This window comes from Apostichopus japonicus, chromosome 1 (genome assembly GCF_037975245.1).
Source record: "Apostichopus japonicus isolate 1M-3 chromosome 1, ASM3797524v1, whole genome shotgun sequence".
Classification (NCBI taxonomy): Eukaryota; Metazoa; Echinodermata; class Holothuroidea; order Aspidochirotida; family Stichopodidae; genus Apostichopus; species Apostichopus japonicus.
Window position 1 is genome coordinate 13,285,732 of NC_092561.1, and position 23,388 is coordinate 13,309,119.

The window sequence follows — 23,388 nt, forward strand, 5'->3', positions numbered from 1 at the left end:
TGTGTTGCTAAAATTATTTCCAACAAGTACAAGGTGGAATAAGGTGATTTAATTGTGAGTAGGCCCAATCTGGTAAAGCCGAAAAATATTGTAACAACAAATTTAAAAAAAAAACAACACATTTTTTAAAATTTATTATAAAAGCGGACAGGTATATGGTAGAAACAATTTTTTATTCTTGTGAACTCAAAAGGGAACATCTTTTAAAGTAAGTGCAAAACAATAGCTTATCGTGCAGGATGCTTTCAAACTTTCACAAGATGGAGGGGGGTGGGGAGGGGGGCTTTCTCTTAAAATTACCCGCGTTTTGGACAAGGTTAAACAATTATATAATGAACATACTTCCAAAGTTTTCTGGTAAACAAATGGTTCTTTGCAGTTCTCTTGCAGTTCATTTAGGACCAGTATTTTGTTGAATATCATCTAAGCATCACAGAGCACCAGCCTTGAGTAGTGCTCGGTTATGAACTTATATGCATTAATGAAAATACTTCCAACGTTTCTCTGGTAAACAAATGGTTATTTGCAGTTCTTTTGCAGTTCATTTAGGACCATTATTTTGTTGAATATCATCTATGCATTACAGAGCACAGGCTTTGATTAGTGCTCGGTAAAGAACATCGTTAATTTGATGCCCAGAAGGGGAGTCTTCCATTGCTGTATTTCCATGTGTATATGTGTGTTTGTCAGTGTGTGTCGGTGTGTTAAGATACATATGTCCGTGATTTGGAGCATCCGAATGACCGTATTAATGTAGATCTCCATATTTTATCAAGCTTCCTAGCTTAAAAGTTACGATTTTTTTCAGGCGGGATCATGTCTTTCATCAACGTATACTACTTTCTGCTAAATTTCAATTGTAATCTTAGCTACAAGATCTTTCTATTTCTTTGTCAACAAATTTAGAACAATAGTACGATTTAAGCTGATAACAAGCCAATGATTGCTTATCATGCATTGAATTAGTAACGGAATGTATTCTATCAATGACTTGTTTGACAATGATGGGGCACTTTTACCAAGTTGATCAATTTATTGAGAAGTTTTCGTTATCCACTCATTTCTGAAATCTACTTGGAATAAGGTTATTACTAAAAGTTGATTGATGTTTGTATAATCCCATTAATTGTTCGTATGATATGTTTCTGACTGATTGTTATTTGACATGTCAAACAGTTCACACTAATTAGGTTGAAACTGTTTGCAGCCCGAGTAAATCTCATTTAAAATGTGGTGAGACTTTTAATCTTTAAGAGATGACCACTTTAAACATCAGAGGCTATGTTTATAACGGCTGGACTACTTAGATTAACACCCAGACAATTAGATCAGTTTCTCCAGATGCAACACAAAACTCATTGGAAAACTAACAAATTTTTGACAATTACATAACATGTAAGCAATTCATCAAAACACAAATGGTGTTTAATGGCATCTTAATGTTTTCTGTTGTTAATATAACGTGGTTGGGGTCAGGGAGGGGATGGTATGTGGTGTTGAAAAGAGAATGGTGCAAGCCCACGCATGCATACCACCCACCAGGTTTAGCAATGGTGCCAGCGCCATGGATGCAGGCCACCCACCAGGTTGACAACGGTGCCAGCCTCACGCATGCAGGCCACCCACCAGGTTGGACAATGGTGCCAGCCCCACGGCAAACCATCTACCAGTTTTGACAATACTTATATGTTATGGTCCCAGCCCCGTGTATGCAGGCCACCCACCATGTTTAAAAATGGTGCCTGTCCCATGAAGCATGCCACCCACCAGGTTTGACAATGGTGCCAGCCCCATAAAGCAGGCCACCCACCAGGTTGGACAATGGTACCAGCCCCACACATGCAGGGCACCCACCAGGTTTAACAAAGGTGCCTACCTCATGCACGTAGGTCACACACCGGGTTTGACAATGGTGCCCAGCCCCACGGCATACCAACTACCAGTTTTGACTATACTTATATGTTATGGTCCCATCCCCACGCATGCAGGCCACCCACCAGGTATAAAAGTGGTGCCAGCGCCATGGATGCAGGTAACCCACCAGGTCTAACAATGGCACCAGACTCACGCATGCAGGCCAACCACCAGGTTTAATAAATGGTGCCAGCCCCATGAAGCATGCCACCCACCAGGTTTGACAATGGTGCAAGCCCCATAAAGCAGGCCACCCACCAGGTTTGACAATGGTACCAGCCTCACGCATGCCGGCCACCCACCAGGTTTAAAAATGGTGCCAGCCCCATGAAGCATGCCACCCACCAGTTTGACAATAGCGCCAGCCCCATAAAGCAGGCCACCCATCAGGTTTGACAATGGTGCCATCCCCATAAAGCAGGCCACCAACCAGGTTTGACAATGTTACCAGCCCCACGCATGCAGGCCACCCACCAGGTTTAACAATGGTGCCAGCCTCATGCACGCAGGTCACACACCGGGTTTGACAATGGTGCCCAGCCCCACGGCATACCACCTACCAGTTTTGACAATACTTATATGTTATGGTCCCAGCCCCATGCATGCAGGCCAAACAACAGGTTTGACAATGGTACCAGCCCCACGCATGTTTACCAACTACCAGTTTTGACAATACTTATATGTTATGGTGCCACCCCTACGCATGCAGGCCACCCACCAGGTTTGAAAATGGTACCATCCCCACGCATGCAGGCCACCCACCAGATTTGACAATGGACCCAACCCCACGCATGCAGGCCGCCCACCAGGTTTGACAATGACGCCAGCCCCATGCATACAGGCCACCCACCTGTTTTCTCTGGTTTCCGAAACCATATATTATGTGTACTGTTAGACTAAGAGTAACGACATATATGGACAGGTTTGTCCATATGTTTATGGAGATTGATGATGGAGGTTCCAAGGCATGAATCGTCCATGCAAGAAATAATTAGACGCCAAATGAGGAATGTTTAGACTATAAATGGTGCATGAATAAGTATCCCTAAACTCATGGTTGTGATAATAAATACTTTTATGAGGTTTGAAAAAGGGATGAGGAGAGGATAAGGGAAGGTTTGATGAGAGAGGGGAGGGGCGTAGTGGGTGATGCACCCTGTGTTAGCGGTCTAATAGTCTTCCCCAGCTAAATGTTTTTTGTATTTATGTATTTTAGATCCTCCTGCAAGCAGGAACTCGCGAAGATGCCATCATTGGCTTATCAAAGCCGCAAGCTGACTGAAGTCTGTCTCTTAGATCCATATTTAACGTCCATTATTATGAATGTCAACCACTCTGTAAATGGACGTCATACATTACTCTTGGAGTGATTCCAACTCGGGAAACTATGATTGAAAGGCACCGGCGTTAACCACTGAGTTAACACTCCTCATTGAATGCGATTTTCCCCCGAAAGAACCTTGCAGACTCACATGCAGGACTTGTTGAAATTTGAATCAAACAATGATTTTCAAATTTACCTAAAGAAATAAGAGGATCATATTGATGTTTGTATATAGCACCCTGTGAGGTTGCATATGTTTCGCAGCTCCTGTTTACATCGATTTTTGGCAGAATATATTCATCATACAATTTTGTAGAATGGACTGTTGATTTTCGAAATATCAGAGAGTCTGTACATACCATCATTTAGCAATTTGACGGACTAGAAAGTGCATATTTATGTGGTTTTCTTCAAGTTATACGTCTTCGATTCTGTCACAGTTGACTGGTTTCTAACATGCTTAAGTATACTAGTGCACAACTGCTTAGTATCCGTGGATCATTGACCAAGCCTTTGCTGCGGCTACCGCTCCAAGTCTACAACACTCTCAAAAGAAATGGAATAAGTGCTGTTAAGCCAACCAGCCGGGGCACAAAGGGGATTAAAAGGAGAAGAATACCTGTGAGACTGAAAAACACACTGGCCAGACAAGTGATTAAACAACGCTCAGCCAACTATGATAACCTGATCAGCCTGGTCAGGGGTCAAGGTCGTCCAGGGCCGGACGAAAACAACAACAACAACACAGATCAGCTGATTGGTTCCTTCTCTACTAACTCTATGCCATTGAAACTCTGCCTGATTAACCCTTGCTCCGTGTGCAACAAAGCTACAGAACTTTGTGATTTCACCATGGACAATGCTTTGGATGCATGTGTTATTACTGAAACATGGCTTAAAGGTGATGAGCGAGATGAGGTCATTCTGGCAGAGCTAAAGCCACCAGGTTATCATGTGAAGCATGTCCCCAGGAAAGGTAGAGGAGGGGGCATTGCTGTCATGCACAGAGACTCTATCTTATTGGTACCCAATACATCTAATAGTTACCAATCATTTGAGTGCCTGGAATGTGTGATGCAGACTACTCCTCCTGTGCGCCTAGTGACCATCTACAGGCCACCACCATCAAAGACAAATGGTAACAACTTTAGAACTTTTATGGAGGAAATAACTGCTTATTTTGAACTTCTCGTCATATCCACCGGTATTCTCCTTGTCCTTGGAGACTTTAATCTACACATTGACAAGCCAGCAGATAAGGAGGGAGCGGAGTTCATTTCTTTAGTGGAGTCACTTGGAATGACTCAACATGTGACTGGGGCTACGCATCGTGGTGGGCACACGCTGGATTTGGTACTGACCAGGAACATGGATAACATTGTGCCACGTGTTGCTGTTGAGGATAAATGTCTCTCTGATCATTACCCTGTGTTCTGTGTGCTACCCCTACACTGCCTTATGCCTAAAACACAGGTAATCACCTACAGAAGGACAAAGGCCATCCAGCCTGACAGCTTCATCTGTGATATTAGTGCCTCATCTCTTGCTTCAATTTCAAGTGACACTGCAGCAGACAATGCCATCAGTCTGTATAACTCTGTCCTATCTTCCATCGTGGACAGTCATGCCCCAAAGAAGACCAGACGCGTCCCGGTGCGTTCACAGCCAGACTGGTATACGGCTCTGATAAGAGAGGCCAAGCAGCAGCGGAGGCAGTGTGAGCGGCTGTGGCGAAAGACCAGGCTTACTGTGCACAGAGATATGTTCATCGAAGCTAAGCGAAAAGTTAACATCATGATAGCAGAAGCAAAGTCAAGTCACTTCCACAACATCATCTCTGAAAATAGCGGTGACTCCAAGAAGCTCTTTTCTGTTGTTAGCAATCTCCTTGGTAGGAAGGCAACACCAACATTACCCCCCGACAAGGATTCTAAGGACCTTGTGCATGAGTTTAGCACATTTTTCATTGACAAGATCACCAGAATTAGAGCCAGTATAGTCAGTGAAGGGAAGTCAAAATCCTTCTCATTGACAGTGCAGAAACCGCCATCTTGTGCACTAGATATGTGGGAGCCAGCTACAGAGGATGAACTGAAGCGGATCATAATGGCCTCCCCGTCTAAGAGCTGTGGCCTTGATCCGCTGCCTACAAATCTCCTTAAACAGTGTGTGACACCTCTCTTGCCAGTTATCAGCACTATTGTGAACAACTCCCTCATAACTGGCGATGTACCATCCGCTTTCAAGCTCGCCCATGTGACGCCACTCATCAAGAAACCCTCGCTGGATCCTACCGTTCTCTCAAATTATAGGCCAGTGTCAAACCTTCCATTTGTTTCAAAGATTCTAGAAAAAGTTGTGTCATCCCGTCTCACATCCTATCTTGAACACAATGGTCTACAGGAGACTCATCAATCTGCCTACAGGAAACACCACAGCACCGAGACTGCCCTCGTGCGCATTCAGAATGATGTGATGGTAGCTCTTGGAGGTCAGAAAGCGTGCCTGATGGTTCTGTTAGATCTTTCGGCCGCTTTTGATACGGTCGACCACCGCCAGCTTCTTAGTACACTCAGTGACCTTGGTGTTAAAAGTAGCGCCTTAAAGTGGATGACATCATACCTCAGTGATCGCCAACAGATTGTGTGTCTGGGAAAGGATTCTTCTGACCCTCAGACGTTAGAATGTGGCGTGCCCCAGGGTTCGGTCCTGGGGCCTGTGCTCTTTACGGTATACACGTCTTCACTGGGTCAGCTCCTTCGCTCGCAGGACATGGACTATCACTTCTATGCAGACGACTCGAGTCTCTATCTTATGTTCCATCCCAATGACATTTCTATCACTGTGCACCGTCTAGAGAAGTGCATAGCCTCAGTTCGGCAATGGATGTCACACAAATGCCTGAAAATGAATGACTGAGGTGCTTCTAATATCATCAAAGCATCTGGCCAGGAAGATAGAGTGTCCAAGCATCATTATTGGTGACCATCAGGTGGAGCCTAGTGATATGGCAAAGAGCATCGGTGTCATAATGGACAAACATGCCTCTATGGAAGACCATATAACATCTGTGTGTCGGTCTGCTCAGTACCATCTCTACAACATCGGAAGAATACGAAAATACCTCACCAGAGAAGCCACAGAGCAGTTAATCCATGCTTTCATAACATCTAAACTGGATTACTGCAATGCACTTTTCTGTGGACTACCAGTTAAACAAATAAAACGACTGCAAAGGCTCCAAAACATAGCAGCAAGGATCGTTACACTAACAAGAACATCTAATCATATTACCCCAATATTGCATGAACTTCATTGGCTGCCAGTATCACAGCGGATTAGGTTCAAAGTCCTTCTTCTTGTGTTCAAGTGCCAGAACAACATGGCACCTCCATACCTGCAAGATCTGATCCGTCTTTATCAGCCAACAAGAGCCCTACGTTCTGCTGGTCATAGTCGTCTGGAGGTTCCGATCACCAAAACAAACAGCTATGGGAACAGAGCTTTTTGCGTGGCTGGGCCACGCCTCTGGAATGAGCTGCCAGCTGAACTGAAAACTGTTCCTACTCTCACGACCTTTAAATCAAAGCTGAAAACTTTCCTTTTTAGACAGCATTACTGCAATTTTTAAACTATGTATTTAAATTTCTTTCATGTGCAATACTCAAACGTGCATGTTTTTTTTGTTGTTTTTTTTTTTTTTCATACTCATTTATATTGTATTTAATTCTGCATTTTTTACTACATATTTTGTGTCATATTTTTGTATTTCTTATTTGCTGTTACATAGCGTTTTAGAGCACTTTTGTGGATTTTACGCTTTACAAAATAAATTATTATTATTATTATTAAGAGGTACGGAAAATATATCGATACAATAGTATCATAAATTTATTAAAAAGGCAGGCAGATTCGACTCAGTAAAGTGCGACAGTACCTACTGTTTCGCCTGTGAAAATGGTCTTCGGGAAAAATCGGACCCTGTGTCTTTCATGGCATGGAAGCGATAACTAGACGAACCTTCCTCGCGTTCAATGGTAACTTCTTTATCAGTATTATCTTACGAGAGTTCCCGCAAGTGTGTGATGAGAAACGTATCATTGAACGGAAAAAAAAACTGAGACCGGCATACTGGGCTCCCTTCGAAATCCAAATATTTGAAAACTCATGTTATTGGCCTTTCTATTTTAAAATAAATTGTACAATTGTTCGTAAAAGATACCATACTTCCTGAGCAACGATTTTGAGATAACCATGTTTATGTGACAAGGACGATGTGACGCGATGTTATAGTGTTATTTTTTTTAAATTTGATTTGTATCCTATTGTTTTTCATACCCATACATATGGTAACCATTTATCGTTCCCTCTAAGAAATACTTCACAAAACGCAAAAAACAGTAATGACAAACAGAAAATTAAACACGTTTTCTTTTTAATTGTGAGATATTTGATTGACAATAATATGCCAATATTTGAAATGTTCATAAGAAACGTTAAAAAATAAACATATGTGGGAACTCAAGAATTTCGTACTACTGGAACCTTTGTAGTTCATTTCGCAAGATGATGATTCGATCATCCGATACGTTGGAATCAATGCTCTTCCACAATGAAACGCTTACTTTCAGTACTGTAAGTTAAAGCAATAAACAATATGAATTTGTCACATTTCTCTAATCACGTGGGGTGTAGGAATACATAAACGTTTCAAATTTACATAATTCCCTTTTTTCAGTTTTCCATATGACATCCACAACGCTTTGGAACAAGAAGGTTCATTGAAAGGAAAATAATTAATAATTTAAATATACTTGTTTTTCCCGTTTTGCCTTACTTTAGAAGACTCTTCAGAAGGCACAGTGTAATAAGAAATATTCGCTAAAGCATATGCTTCTGTATAATGCACGGTATTCATTATTAGTAGTGTAATCACTTTCGTTCAAGGTAATTATTATTCGAAGAATATTATCATTAAACTAACGGTAAGGTTACGGGAAAATAAATCCCAAGAGTTAATTGAGTTTTACTGGTTAAGCTGCTCACAATTAGTTTCGCAATACTTTCTGCAAAAGCCGTATAACAAATAACGCCACATTGGTCGGATTCACGTTTTTGGGACTCTTTGGCCAAACATAACTTTGACATACGTAACTGTCAATAGTGCAACCAAGACGGGCGTTGCGTTTACATTTTAATCCAGGTGAACAGTCTTATAATATGTACGAAAACAGTGCATGTCTATCATATTGTTGTATATGATAGAGTAACATTTTTATTGACTGGTTAATACATCGTGCGAACCGAAAAAAAAATGTTCTAAACGAAGATTTATAACACACGTGAACGATGACTTCATTTAACCCATACCTGGTACGTACATGGTATGTTTCCGCTTGAGGTCAACTATAAGTACCGGTACTTAACTTTATGTGCAACGTACTCTTTTCCACATTAAAAAGCAATGTGATAGATATATATTTTTTATGTTTTTTGTGTGTTTGAAATCCACAATCACTCTCAAGATAGATTTTTATCTTAAGATACGTAACTTTGATGCCTATGCAGATCAAAAATTCTGAAGAACTCAGTTGTCTACTGCAGTCTAATATCTGTAACTATTGTAACCTAAAAACGAGTCCACTTTATCCTAGTATCAAACTCAAAACAATTGGCGTACGTATCATTTCAAGATAATATTAAGGTAAATGAAATCAAACTGATCTCTCCTCAACCTTCACGTTCCAATAAAGGATCTGAACTTGCAAGTACCAATAATTTATCTTATCTTAATAAGTGTGGTACAATCTTTCATCCCCATACGTCCCCATAATCTGTTTTATTCTGTCCGAAATTTCCAGTAACTTGTGTTTTCCCCGGACACTTTTAAAGTTGTTCGTAAATGTTGTCCCTCAGTTATTATATACCATGATAAAATGGGAGTGGGATGAGGGGGTCTTATATGAGACGTGAATTTTCAGGAGAAACTGTCTCCTAATATAAACAGAAAATGCTGTTAAACCGGCGTCGTGAATATATATATATATATATATATATATATATATATATATATATATATATATATATATATATATATATATATATATATATATATATATATACATATTGTTGTACAAAAAAGGTGAAGTGATCGGAACAGTCGATAAGGTTACGAAGACCTATAAGACGGTGATGTTATGTTTAAAAATGTCCGTCACAAAAACAGATCACATATCAAATTCAAGGAGAAAAATAATAGAAACTTTAATTGACTGCATGTATAATATCCTCAAATTAATCACAAGTCTAGCGGGCTGTATTCGAATATCGCAACCATGATTTCATGGATTCTATAGAGTATTGCTTGTCGTTGTTCGTTTCATTGGAACGTAGTGTTCATCGACGGTATCCATTTTTGTTCCAGGGTCTGGTTTCTTTAGGATGTTTTCGGCGAGATGCTTAAACAAAGTATCGATGAAAAAACTTAGCAATGATATGAAAGTGGTAAATATATTTTACAAATGAAACTTAAAACTTCTAGTTATTATTTAAAGGCAACCATAATTTGTAACTTTGAAATATGTGTGAAGAAATACCGTTTCAACATTTCAGTAAATAGTACCATCAATACAGTTTAAAGCAAAAGAAAATATCCGAAAGAAGACATTTGTCCTACCTTTTCCAAACCTTCTCCTACATTGTTTATAGCATTCCGCAGGTCTTTGATTGACATTCTCGATGCTGGTTCCAGGCACAGACTTCTTTGTATGGAAACATACCTGTAACATAAAATAAAGTTTTGGTACATAAGTTGCTAAATATGAACGTCCCGCATAACCTGGTCACATGGTTATTCGATTATCTCACTAATCGGTCGCAGTATGTTAGGATCAACCAGTCCAACTGTGTGTCCAACACATTAGTTTCGAGCACTGGTGCAGCACAGGGAAATGTTCTTGCCCCGTTTTTATTCACTGTTTATACTTCAGATGCTAGATCATCACATGACAGCTGCCCTCTAATTAAATTTGCTGATGATACTGCATTAGTGGGTTTGATTACAAGAGATGATGAAGGTGAATATTTGTCTCAAATAAATTGGTTTGTAGACTATTGTGATCAAAATTTCCTTGAGCTTAACGTGGAGAAGACAAAGGAAATGGTGATTGATTTTAGGAAAGGAGATCATGAACCTCCTCCTGCTGTTATGAAAGACCTGGCTGTAAACCGTGTCTCGTCCTATAAGTACCTTGGCGTAGTTTTGGATGATCAGCTGAATTGGCATGACTACATTGATTATTTGGTAAGACGGATCAATCCAAGACTCTATTGCTTGCGAAAATTGAACACCTTCAACATCAGAAGAAACATTCTTTCTATTTTCTACAATTCTGTGATTTTCAGTGTGTGGTCATATTGCATTAATTGTTGGGGAGGTAATGTCAATGGTACCGACAGAAAACGGATAGATTCTATTATAAGCCAAGTCAGTCGCATCCTAGGCGAACGTCAGCAGTCAGTGAACACCTCATATCATCTTCACTTTAAAATAAACTTGCTTGGGTTCTCAACAACAGTAGCCACCCTCTACACATTAATTTGGAAAGTGCAATAATACCCCGCAGTGGGCGGATGAGACTAGCCCTTGCCGTTACGAATCGTTACAAATCCTCCTTTATCCCTCGTTGTATTAAACTTCATAATGCACCTTTTACTCGTTAGGTCAGTAATCTTGCTCATTGTGCAAGCCATTGTTTCACAAGTATCTCTGGTGCTGTTTTACTGTATTTTGTATTTTATCATTTTACGTATCTTGCCAGCTTTGTTTTATGTCTTATGTCTTAGTATTTGAAAGTCTGATATATTTTGTATATTTGTGTATTTGTGTATTTTATGTACTGAACGTATGTTTTATATTGTGAGCAATCAATTGCCCAGCTTGGGAAGCAATAAAGAGAATCTGAATCTGAAAGTACACCATACATTATACTGTCTTAGATTTAGGGTCAGAACTCTGGGTGGAACTGTCTTCTTACTTCTGTTTCTACAACGCTTCTTAGGAACTTCGTAGTTTTTAATGATCAAAACAGAACTGTTGCTGCAACGTCAGATATATTCTCGTCGATGAGAATATGCAAAGAAACCGTTAATTGACTAACGAAATCGGAATCGAATCATTGTGTTTTCAGTTATAAGTATTTTAATTTAATAGAATTACCATTGACTGGTTGACTAACAAGAATTGAATGAATATTGCATATATCTCAACCGTTTTAATAGAGTTGAATATAATACTATGACAGTAATAGTTTGTTTATTGTAGGTGTTGCATTTGATTCCATATTTTCCTGGTAATTCCAGCTTCCCTTAGCGACCCATTATGTGACTTCACTATTCCATGAAATTGAACATGATTTAAACTTCCAGGTGATTCAATTTCTAGGAATAAAAAGAACGTATACAACCAGGAAGCTGATATTTGGTGCACTCAGCAGCTTTATATTGTTACATGGGCGGTAGTTTTGTATTATTTTACAGTGAGAGAGAGAGATATTGAAACAGCCATTGTAACGTAACGGTTAGATCCTTAATTTGACTCACATCAAAACTTCTAGGTAAGTCACATCAATACAGTGGGATATCACAGTCATATGATACTGAGACATCATTGACAAGAAGGAAGTTTACTCTGTGACGTTCGTCCGAACAATTTCTTACCGATTGTTTATTTCTCGCGACTCCTCGTAGCAGTGTGGCGACCTATTTTCGCAGGTTAGCAACCAATAATTTGGGAGAAGTGGTTTCGAACCAAAGCATCAGGGCATTACTGAACCTAATATGATTGAGCAAACTAATATACAAGTTTTCCGCCAAATAATACGTTTGGCCGATACACATTAATATCAGTAGCCAAGCTACTACTTGCATAATAAAAACAAGTGGTCTCAAAACTTAAAATTGAACTAGTAGGATAAGAAACTACAATAATATGGGATTTTTGGATAGCTTCACATCGGAATTGATTCAACTTAAGGCTGCTTAAGTTACGTCTCTGATACGACCATTTGCGAGCACTGAAAGTAAGTTTACAGAATACATACAATTCGTCTGTACAACACCGTGGCTTTTGAACAATGCAATCAGTGACGTAGGGTATTTCTGAGCTTTGGTAAGGATCCACTGCATATAAAACAAAAGATATTCTTTATTAGAATACAAATATTAGTAGAAAATGAAAATCATAGTTGTATTATTTAAGGGAGTGCTTTTGAGAATTCCATCATATGGCATATCTTTGCAATTCGCATCCTTCACGATCGAGAATACTTCAATATTTTAGAATTTGAGATAAAAATTTTCTTCCAGGGAAATGTGAGGAAGTTACCTTCTTTACAAAGGAAGGAACTTTGAAATCTGCTACATAAAACGTTAGGTGAATTCATTTACCAGTCATGAACAATTTCCAGGTAAAAAAGCCTGCAGACCATTCGTCACTCGCAAAAGTGTATTCATTTCTTGCATGCGATTCTGCTGGAAGGCAAAGTGAGCACTAGGAAAGAACAGAAATTAAAATATATTATCGTAATAAGACTTGCCACTACGCAATTCTGTCAAAAACGTATCATTGTCGGATATACCTTTATATCTTTATCAAGTTTGAATTGCACACGTTTTGCCTAGGGACCTGAAACCTAATGTCAATGGCCCGAGGCAACATCGACATAATGACTTCAAGAGCAGAATGTTGTGTTGAGATTTATATGTATTTTTCAGTTGTGTATAAGGAACTGACTTGTACTAATATTCTCGTTCATTTCATCGAGTGAACAACATGGGAATTTTCTTGTAACAAACTACTTCATACCTATTTTGTTATTAAGCAAACAGGAAATGAAAGCAAAACTCTGGACTAATTGTGGTAGGGAGACAATATCCGTAGTTAGGAAATAATCGAGTGTGTTGTACCCGTCATTTGTCTCTTAGGCCTTTATAAAACAGTACAAAAACAACATATCACTGATCAATTTATAAGCAAATGCTTAGTTATGAAAGTGGGTAACATTCTGTCCAATGCTTCGCTTGTATTACAAATGCTATAACATTTCTTATTGCATTTTGTGATACGGAAATGTTAATTTTATTCTACAGTTCAGTGCTTCTATGCATCACTGTCTCCATATTGATGCGGTCTGTATAGCTTTGCTTCAGTCTTACATTAATCCAGGATATAATACCTTAGCCTTTAGGAACAAAACTCTCCTCTGGGCATCATCCCTGAGACAAAAATCATACAATTTGCATGTTTTCTGACGATTCAGTAGCACTTTTTTTAAGCTGAGCCCAGGGTGAGCAAACTGTAGAAACAAGAAAAAGCAAACGAGGTTTCTTAAACTTACAACTGTAAAAATTTAAGGTACGATTAAATTAACGATTCGCAACGTTCGTTCTCATATTGTATATATATATATATATTATATATATATATATATATATATATATATATATATTGTATATATACATAAAAATATATATTATATATTATATATATATATATATATATATATATATATATATATATATATATATATATATATATATATATATATATATATATATATATATATATATATATATATAACACATAAACTTCTTGGAATTCTACTAACATGAATAAGTTATTGCACTCGTTATCTATCATCCAGTTCAAGTTCATGTAATTTTGATACTAATGGTAGAAGTTTTTACCCCCATATCTTTAGTACTCAATACGTGTATCACATGCGAAGAACATTATTGACCGTGACACATATCGTAGATTTACAATCTGTAACTAACGAGCAGATTATCAGAAGGAAGAGATGTACGTATACTATCATCATGCATTGATATAGAGTTATGGTAGAGAGATTATAACAGCTACAATGATCAATTTACACGGCGTATAATAAGTGGGAAGCAACAACTCGTTCTGCAAACTATCATACCACGTACCCCGTGGGCAACAAGAAATTCTAGACCACAGAGGGTCTGATGAAGAAAATCGATGATCTCAGATGAAAATGACATCATGCATATTGTGTCCTCTACCAACAACTGTTTAACTTCTCTTTCCAAATAGGCTTCCAGAGAACCACTTGAAACGTATTCTTGTAGCAAAAATAATTGTCCTAAAGATCAAGGGAAATACTATAGGATTCAAGAAGTAATCATTTAAAGGTCAAATGTTAACAATCTGTAATAAATACGGTTAACACTGACAAATTCGTGTCCTTCCACATACGCCTCTTTCCACAACAGGTCTTTAATTATCAAGTATTTAAAATAGTGTTAATAGTTAATTATCAAGTATTTAAATTGTTTTTGTTTAAGAGGAAAACAATTAAAATTCTAATTACTGATCTGAAGTATCTATTTTTACCCTCGTCAATGGCAACACCAATGGCACGCAACACACCAGCGTGCTCTTGCAACTCGATGACGTTTTTTACGTAGTCCTCCCAATTGAAAAGTCTTTCCATTTCAGACACATCTGTTAATTCTATATAAGAAGACATATAAGACAATCAGAACAACTTTAATTAACGAATGGCTTACATAAGATGTACAGATGCGTTAGTGAAAAATTTAATGATGAATCTTCTTGTTATAATAAAATTATCTTTGCCAGAAGCAGAAGAACTGTGGCCTTAATTTGATTACTTCAAAGATGTATAATTTCACTAATTAATTTGTTAATAAGTAAGAAAGTGGTTCTGTTTTCTCCGTTAACCTCCCTCCCTTTGTGATCGTACGAATGAGCTTAGACTTAAAACAATATTAATTGGTAAGTTGATTTCATTTGCAGTACTTTTTTTTCTCACCGCGTAGGCTCTCATGTGATTCCACTTCGACGAAGGATCAATTGCCCGTAAACATATCACCTCAAACAATATTTGCATTGCTATAATTGTGACCAAAGAAGTTCAGCATATTCTTACAGCACAAACTGTTTCCTCTCTAGCGTAAACCTTGGATACTAGACTCTTGCAACCAATATATGTGCCCATTACAGCACAAATACATAATATTGAATTTTATTCATACACACACACGAACACCTACCCATATTGACAATTGCACATTACGCCTAAACAACGTGTCCCGTGTGTCTAACTATAAGTATATTACTTTGGAATGAGTATGAAAAAACGAAAATCCAAAGAACGAAACGATTCTTGCCACTTTGCGTTGTTACCACCACACTCTCTTTTCCCGCACATGTGATAAGGTTTCCCATCCATCTCGTAATCTGTCCACCGGTGTGTAATGGTAGTACTAAACTCAAGTGTTCTCTAGGGAATACGTTTGTGTGCAGACGGCTTTCTGTTGGTCTCGAATAGTAATGAACTTCAGGAATGCAAGTAAATAAACAAATTATGTAGTTGTATCAGTTGAACACGAGACTTGAAATGCTTTTCATGGAAACCTATGGATAAACCAATGCTGAATTAAAACCAATTAGACCTAAAAGGCAAATGATATGCACATCACCTTACGGAGTGTAACGAACCATGGTCAATAACACGTCGCTCTTGCGGAGCTTTAGGGAGCTTAGAATTACTTTTGATAAGTATCATAAGAATATTTGTATTTGAGTAATAACTCGGTTGATTATCCATGGTTATTGCTTATGTTATTGAATACCAACTATGCTTACTTGTCATATAACCTAATCTTCTGCCATGCAGGGTGGAACAAGTATGCCAGTAGAATAATTTCTACTGCCACGTTATAGGGTGCAGTCGGGCATCTGCCACAATTGATACATTACTGCTAATTGCAATTGTTGAGAGTTTCGAAATTTTCGAGAGTTTCGAAAAAATGTTACTTTAAAAATTTGAAAGAAAACTTGTGTTGTCCTCTTCTCTAGAACCTTTACTGAAGAATTATAAAAACGTTCGTGGTGTTATCTAGACTTTAGAGGATATGTAGTCTTTACGTACCACGCAGAACATGCAGTGTGAAAATATTCCGAAAATGTATTCAATTATATTGGAGCAGTATGTCATTACTTCTAGAAGAGTAAACAGTTAATACAAACATTAGATGCTAATGCTTTTCAGAGTTGCTATAAAAGGATACAACTGAAAAAAAAAAAACAGGAAACTATCAGTATTACACAGGCTGTTACGTTGTCCTGCTTTCCATGTAAGAAGGCTATACGAGTTTTCAACCCCAACTTAACATAGGATGTCTCGGCTAAACGTATTGGAATATTTAACTAGATGTAAGATGATGTTCATGTCACTGTGATGTTGATCACCATCAAATACCATTAATATTAATACATATTGACAAAAAGATTATTTTGCAATATGAAAATGGTAACTCAAAAGTTTCCTAAAATTTTTTATCAGGAAGAGAAGAAAAAGGAAAACAACAAAACAAAAGAAGAAACCTAATATTAAATGATAATTTCTTTCTTAACTTGCAGTAATTATAGTTATAACAAATTAAGATACATGAAATACGATCTTTTCATTGCATTATGAATGATGTTGCGTATGAAAATGGAAACTAAATTAAATTTTGTACTTTCATAACTAAAAGAACTGAAACCAGTCACTTTGTTCTCACCTTCATCTGCATTCACAAGGGCTACCGTTGTATGCTCATTGGAAGGTACTTCGGGAAGTTTCAATCTGTAAGCAATAGGTATGGATCCAACTGTTAAGTTCACGTTTATCATGGTTAATATTTCCAAGCATTAACAGAAGAATACGTAATAAAGATTATGAAATTTAATTTAAAAGATATTGATTTTAAGATATAGTCATGTATGGTAAGCCATGAGCTCCGAAGCAGTGGATTCAGAGAGCTTCCCTGTTAAAAGTGAAGAAGAAAAAAAATAACTTTGTTCTTTTGTTACAACACATTCATGGTACGGAATGTAAAGAGGATCTATTTTGTTTTGGAAAATTTAAGTTACTTAATGTGTGGTTTGCCCCGCAAACCAAAATTGCATGTTTCATTGCCCCTTGATGTATGTGCCTCCATATTGAACCAATTTAGTCATCTCTGCTAATTTGAACATACAGTACCACAGTAAATAATAAACTATAGAATATGAAGTTATACTAAGTTTATACACATACTCTTAAAAAAAAAACAAAAAAAAAAAGCGAATATCGATACCTGGGAGAGGATTTATTGCCTCCTTCTGGAAGAAATACAAAATTGTTTAAATAAACATACATTTTGTGAAAATATATGGTTATCGTAGTTATGTCTTTCGTTTGAAGATACTGTGTAAAATATTGTATGTTGGAGATGAAAAATTTGATGTAATTAAATAGCGACGTTCTGTCATGTTAGAGAATCTCTTGAGGTGTTATAAATGTACACTAATATTTTCCTTGTATACAAGCATTGTCAAAACCCCGATTGTCTTTTTCATAACACTAGTGTTCTCATGTATTATTTTCGTTACGATAAGTACATTCATTTGATGAAATTCTAAATAAGTGATGTAACAACTGGTAAGTTAAACGATCTGAAGATGATGACAACAATTATCATATTTTAATAGTTACCTGACCGATCAAGTTTGTCATTGGTACACATAACGTGCGATGCGATGGTTCGAGCATACTCATGTTCCCTATAGAACGAGCAAAGACATTTGTTTTATTTAACAAACATTATTTAACATGAAACGAAGGAAAATACAGGAAAGCAAAATTAAGATAAGCTTGGATTCAATGTACTATGAAATAAAAGTCAGGCTTATGACCTAACCAAAAGATGAAGAAATGCACGACAAGAAGATGTTAAATAATTTCACAGAAATAAAAAGTGCATTCTCAGCTTATTTTGAAAATTAAGACAGTCTTACCTCACCCTGGATGCTCTTCTTCCTTAAGTGGAAATCAAATAATTATATTAGGTAAAGCATGAATATTTCATGAGCTTTTTTAATATATTTAAGTAGGATAGTCTTGCAAACATCGTGCTACAACTAATTTGAGACGATATTATAGAAACGTTCAAGAGAACATGAAGTTAGACGTCGGATATCCATGTCTCCACACAGTTCTGATCACATGCATATTACTTACGTTTGTAAACAGTAACAATTGTCAGGAACACCACAAGCAGGCAAACGAAAGCGGTACATGCCGATAAAATTGACGGTAGAGTACTAAACTGTTCGGCTGAAAGAGAATATTTAACAAGTAATATTCATACAGATTAAAATTTGAAAGTGCAAACTAGACATTTGGACATTTTAAGTATAATATAAACATTCAATCGACAATGATGTAAAATTCAAGGCATTGTCTATTTTATATTGTGAATTGGAAATATCATAATAACATCACTTCTGTGGCTCTTTCTATTCACTGAGCTTCTTAGTTAATCGTTTGAAATAATATTTACCTTCAAGCAGCTTTACCGTTACAGTGTAAGTTTTGACCTGGTAAGTAATGGTGGCAACATTCCAACAAATAACACTGCCCATGATGCCATTAAGCCTTAACACGAGTTCTTGCGATGTATCAAATAACCCTGAGAGTACAGCGTTTTGTCTCCATTCCATTGGCTCCGTCCTCAAGATTGTTATCCCTTCTGAAATATTCCACATCAGCAAAGCAGCTGGTTTTGCACCACTTGCAATGCAAGTCAAGGAAAAGGCTTCTCCTTTTGTTAATAAAAGAGGTTCTGTGACTTTTTTTCCAAGTACCGATATTTCTATGTGAGGAAGAACTGACGAGGAAGTGCAAAAAATGGTTTACTGTTTTTTTCTTTAGAGTAACATGCCTTCGTATTTGAATAACAACAATCAATGGAACTTGCAAAACTTTCTAGCAGATTGCTATGGTAATGTTACGTACTATTTTTAACTCACAGGAAAGAATGACCAGTGAGCTGATGGCATCGAGAGACATAAATACTAGAAACTGCGTATCAGTAGCGCTTTAAATGCTCTCTTTTTTGTAATCTCTTTGATTTTATGTAAGTATACCCTTCGTAAATTGTAAATTATAAAATTGACATATCTTATGTGAGGTGGTTTGCGGCATTTCTGATGTTATTTGAGGTCATTGGAAGGCATTTTGGAAATTCACGAAAAATGAATCGTCACTCAATTATTGATATCGTTGTAACCCTTTTTGAGACTAGAGGATATGTTGACAACGACGAATACAACGTGTTAAAGTATCCTTAGAGTTTCTTCGCAAAGAGTCGCTTCTGATCATTTTAGCTCTTTGTTTATAGACATGTAACGTTTTAACGTTACTAAAGTAAAAGGTTCATTAACCCTCTCCTCCGACACTAGGAATTGTTCCCGCTTTCCATTTTGTTTAATTCATTTTGTTATTTCTCTTTATAATGTGTTTTATATGAGGGTTTTGTCTAAATTGTGAAACGTCTGGCAAGTTCATATAATGCGGAGGCCCACATGCGTCCTGCTCTAGAACAACTATTTCTTTCAGAACAATTAACCAGTGTGGTTGAAAAAAATATAGTACCAACATTTTCGTTGTAGGCTTCTTCCGAGCGTGCCTCTTTCTGTTTTTCCTTCTCGGGTGGCATTAGACCTAATCTTAATCATACAGGATTTCACACAATCTTACAGCTGATATAAACAATCTACAGTTACCACAATCACGATTCAATCTTCTGTTGTTTCTGCTATGTCTAATGGTATATTTGCGTAGGGTACAGTTATCTTTAGTCTGAAGATTGCAAGTGAATGCCACCAGGTTGAATTACACATCTACGTGTAGCCAGATTCACAAAGTTGAAACCTACGTCATGTCCAACACAATATGAACACTGTCATAGAAAGTATGAAACAAATTTAATTCAATTTAAATTTTAGTTTTGACATTGTAGAAAGCCTCGGATTCTTCTTTGTCTTAATGAGGCGCCTTACAAATTAATTTCATAGCGTGTTTCAAGAAGATTATCTATTCTGTAATTTGTATGTATGGCTCGTGGGTCATTCTGAACGCATTGTTTTCATAACTTTTTTAAACGTTGAACATTTGATATCGTAATTCTATTTGGTTATTCAACTCATGTTCCGTTCGCCTTCCTTTCCTCTATCATTATTTTGTAGCATGGATTTCTACAACTAAACTTATGAAAAAAAAATTGAAAATCAAATTTACAATAAACCAATTCATTTAATCTTTAATTGTTTATGTTCGTAATGTTACCTAGCTAGCACATAAGTTTTTTTTGTAATTCCAACATTATATGAAGTATGTTACCGTGAGGGACTATATCCACCGTTGCTGTCAAAGTCTCCTGAGAAGGCTTCTCTGATGTTTGTTTGCACCATATTGCTGTCGTTAAAACACTAACAACAAAAGAGAACTCCGTTCCAGTGCAATTTGTTGACATTTGATGACTTGTTTCAGTTGCCTTATACGCAGTAAACTCTTCTTCCCTCACTTCAATTTGCAAGCGTGATCCAGGAAGCAAGTTGTTTGAGGAACAACATGTCTCTAATGTAGAACCTGCTAAAATATTGATACTTTCAGTGGCATTTTCCCCATTAACACTGATATGGAGACTCGGATTTTCTGCGGGAAAAGTGAAAGTAAGCATAAAAGTATGAAGTTTAATAACAAATATACGAGTGATTCATAAGAAAATACCGATACTATTAAACGTTGGCATTAGCGGCTCTTTCTGACAATAGCCTTATGTTTTAGGGAGTACACGAAATAATGTTGGAAAAGTAAATTAATGTTTGTTAATTTAAAATTTATTATAATATATTATATTCAAATATTAGACTATATGTTTAATACAGTATACATTTTCCAAATCAGCAATTTCATTGGCACAACGATGCCATTCAAATGTTGAGTATTTAACTCAATGAAACAAATTGTACATCAGCTTACCGTAAGGCACAAATTCAGCAGCAACAATAATTGTTCCAATCGATTGTTGACCAGAAGTTGAACAGGAAATATTTCGGGGTATCGTCGATGGAAAATATTCAAAGGAGCTGGTGGACAAGAATGTTCCATCGCCCATGGTATCCGTGAAAAAGGTGGTATTTATGTCTAGTACAAGCCCGTCAATTTTCCATGTTAGTTCAACAGCTGGTTTGGAGCCAATGGCTTTACAATGAAAAACGTAGTTTTCACCAGTTTGGATCACAATTATATCGGTAGAGCGTCCGTTCACATAAATAACCACAGTAGGAGGTACTGTAGAAATATTTTAAGAGAAATATTACAAACTTTGTAACATGTGGTATGGTTCTACTTTAACATATCTTTTTGAGTTATATATTAATAAAAAAAAATGAAGATTTGCGTTATGACTTCATTTGTAACATGTATATGGATTTAATCGATGCTTACGATACTGTTTACCAATCTTCACAATATATCATTTAGTGTGTAAATAATGCATCATTTCGCGTGAACGTTGAATATAGTAATTGTTATATACAGCTCACGCAGTCACCCACCAACTGGTGCAGTTGCAGTGTTGCTAACATAAATATATAGTCAGCACAAGTTGTACTGTGTCTTATCTCTACGCTGGCTAAATGTCAAGGTGAACTTAAAGTGAGGAATTAATTAGTAACTCAACAGTTGACTTCAGTAGTACTTGTCTTTTAAATCAATATTTAAATTATTTACCTTCTACTATGAGACAAAACCTCGAAATACACTGTCCCTTTTCTTTACATTCGTATATCCCTTCATCTTCCAGTTGAATATTTTCGAAGTACAAAGTATACGTTTCTCTTTCTAACCAATAGGTTTTATCCGCATTACTATGTAGGTCACTATAGCCATAAAACAAGAACGTGTTATTGCCTTTTTTCCACGTGCCAGCCTCTGCCACCGAAATGTTGCAAGATAACTGGTGCGAATGGTTGATTGGAATCCAGACGCTTTGGTTCTTGCATTCACTAACTTCACATACCACTGAGAGAAGAACATTTGTGATAAAGAATTAAACTTCACTTATGAGTAGAGTGTTACAGTTTTTACATTGAAAGTTTAAAGGTTGTTGAATTATGTTAATATATAAATGTTTCATTAAAGTTCCCTAATCAATAATCAAGTATACTCGTAATGATTCTGAACGCTGCGATCTTTTCATTGTTAAATGCTCTAAATGTCGTCCTCCTTATGGATGAAATAAAAAATGAGGGAAATATTAAATACATATGGAACGACGAAAAAAACCAGGCGCTATCCATGATATCAAAAACACAACTAAAATTATATTTCCTAAAAATACTAATATTTTCCATTGCATCATCACCCTGAAAAGATTGACAAAACCAAATACAGTTTTAAACAAAACCATGCGGTACAGAAAAAGTAAATAAAGAATATTTTTGACTAAAAAAAGAGAAACATACACATTAGTTACAAAAAGAAAAACACACGAAAAGTATTAGCGGAATAGATAACAATGTTGAATTGCTGTAACTAGCAGTAAGTTGTAGAATTCCTAAGTGTGAAAAGCAATACCTTATTATCAACAGAACGAAGAAGGGGACGGGTATAGACCAACTTCAAAAATGGAAACACAATAATAATGTAACATTTATTTAAAATAAGAACACGGTGAATCATAATTATGGGCTATCAAAAATACGTAGGCCTACTATTTTGTTAATGCCACAAATTACGATAAATCGCATCGAAATGTCACAATGCTGAAACTAACCTTTATGTGAAGCGATGATTATTAAGATAAAAATAAAATACATTTTGATAATTCACGGCTTCACAGATTCACTAACGTCACATCGATGTTAGCTATTGCTTTATTGTATGAACAGCACGTTCAAAATATATGTCTAAAGTAGTCCCTAGTCGATCGATAGCCTTGGAGCAATTAAAATAGACAAGAAGTTTTGCTTTCGGTTGCATTCACGAAATGCAACAATTGACAAAACGTGTTTTCACTCAGTTTAGTGCTTTTGAAATATTCGAAAGAGATACTTTGAACAAACTGTTAAATGAATTGGAAATAAACGACAAAGGAATATATATATATATATATATATATATATATATATATATATATGTATATATATATATATATGTATATATATATATATATATATAGGATTACCGAACTCAATACGATTTCAATTATATATTTAAATATAT

General features: G+C 36.7%; 2 protein-coding genes across 2 annotated transcripts; one reads left to right on the plus strand and one right to left on the minus strand.

Moving 5' to 3' along the window:
* The first annotated feature begins 6,245 nt into the window (after positions 1-6,245).
* Positions 6,246-6,869, plus strand: LOC139972031 (uncharacterized). The gene has a single exon (XM_071978901.1). It carries the CDS (start codon positions 6,246-6,248, stop codon positions 6,867-6,869), a length of 624 nt encoding a protein of 207 aa, XP_071835002.1.
* A 2,486-nt stretch (positions 6,870-9,355) lies between these two features.
* Positions 9,356-23,065, minus strand: LOC139967939 (uncharacterized). The gene is made up of 18 exons (XM_071972171.1): positions 22,940-23,065; positions 21,895-22,185; positions 21,142-21,453; positions 20,500-20,814; positions 18,659-18,985; positions 18,337-18,432; positions 18,114-18,135; positions 17,812-17,879; positions 17,414-17,438; positions 16,856-16,920; positions 15,458-15,625; positions 14,658-14,777; positions 14,231-14,406; positions 13,474-13,593; positions 12,686-12,788; positions 12,340-12,418; positions 9,915-10,017; positions 9,356-9,696 (listed from the first exon to the last, which is right to left on the minus strand). The coding sequence occupies exons 1-18, from the start codon at positions 22,980-22,982 to the stop codon at positions 9,589-9,591; spliced, it is 2,541 nt and encodes an 846-aa protein (XP_071828272.1). The 5' UTR covers positions 22,983-23,065; the 3' UTR covers positions 9,356-9,588.
* Positions 23,066-23,388: the final 323 nt, after the last annotated feature.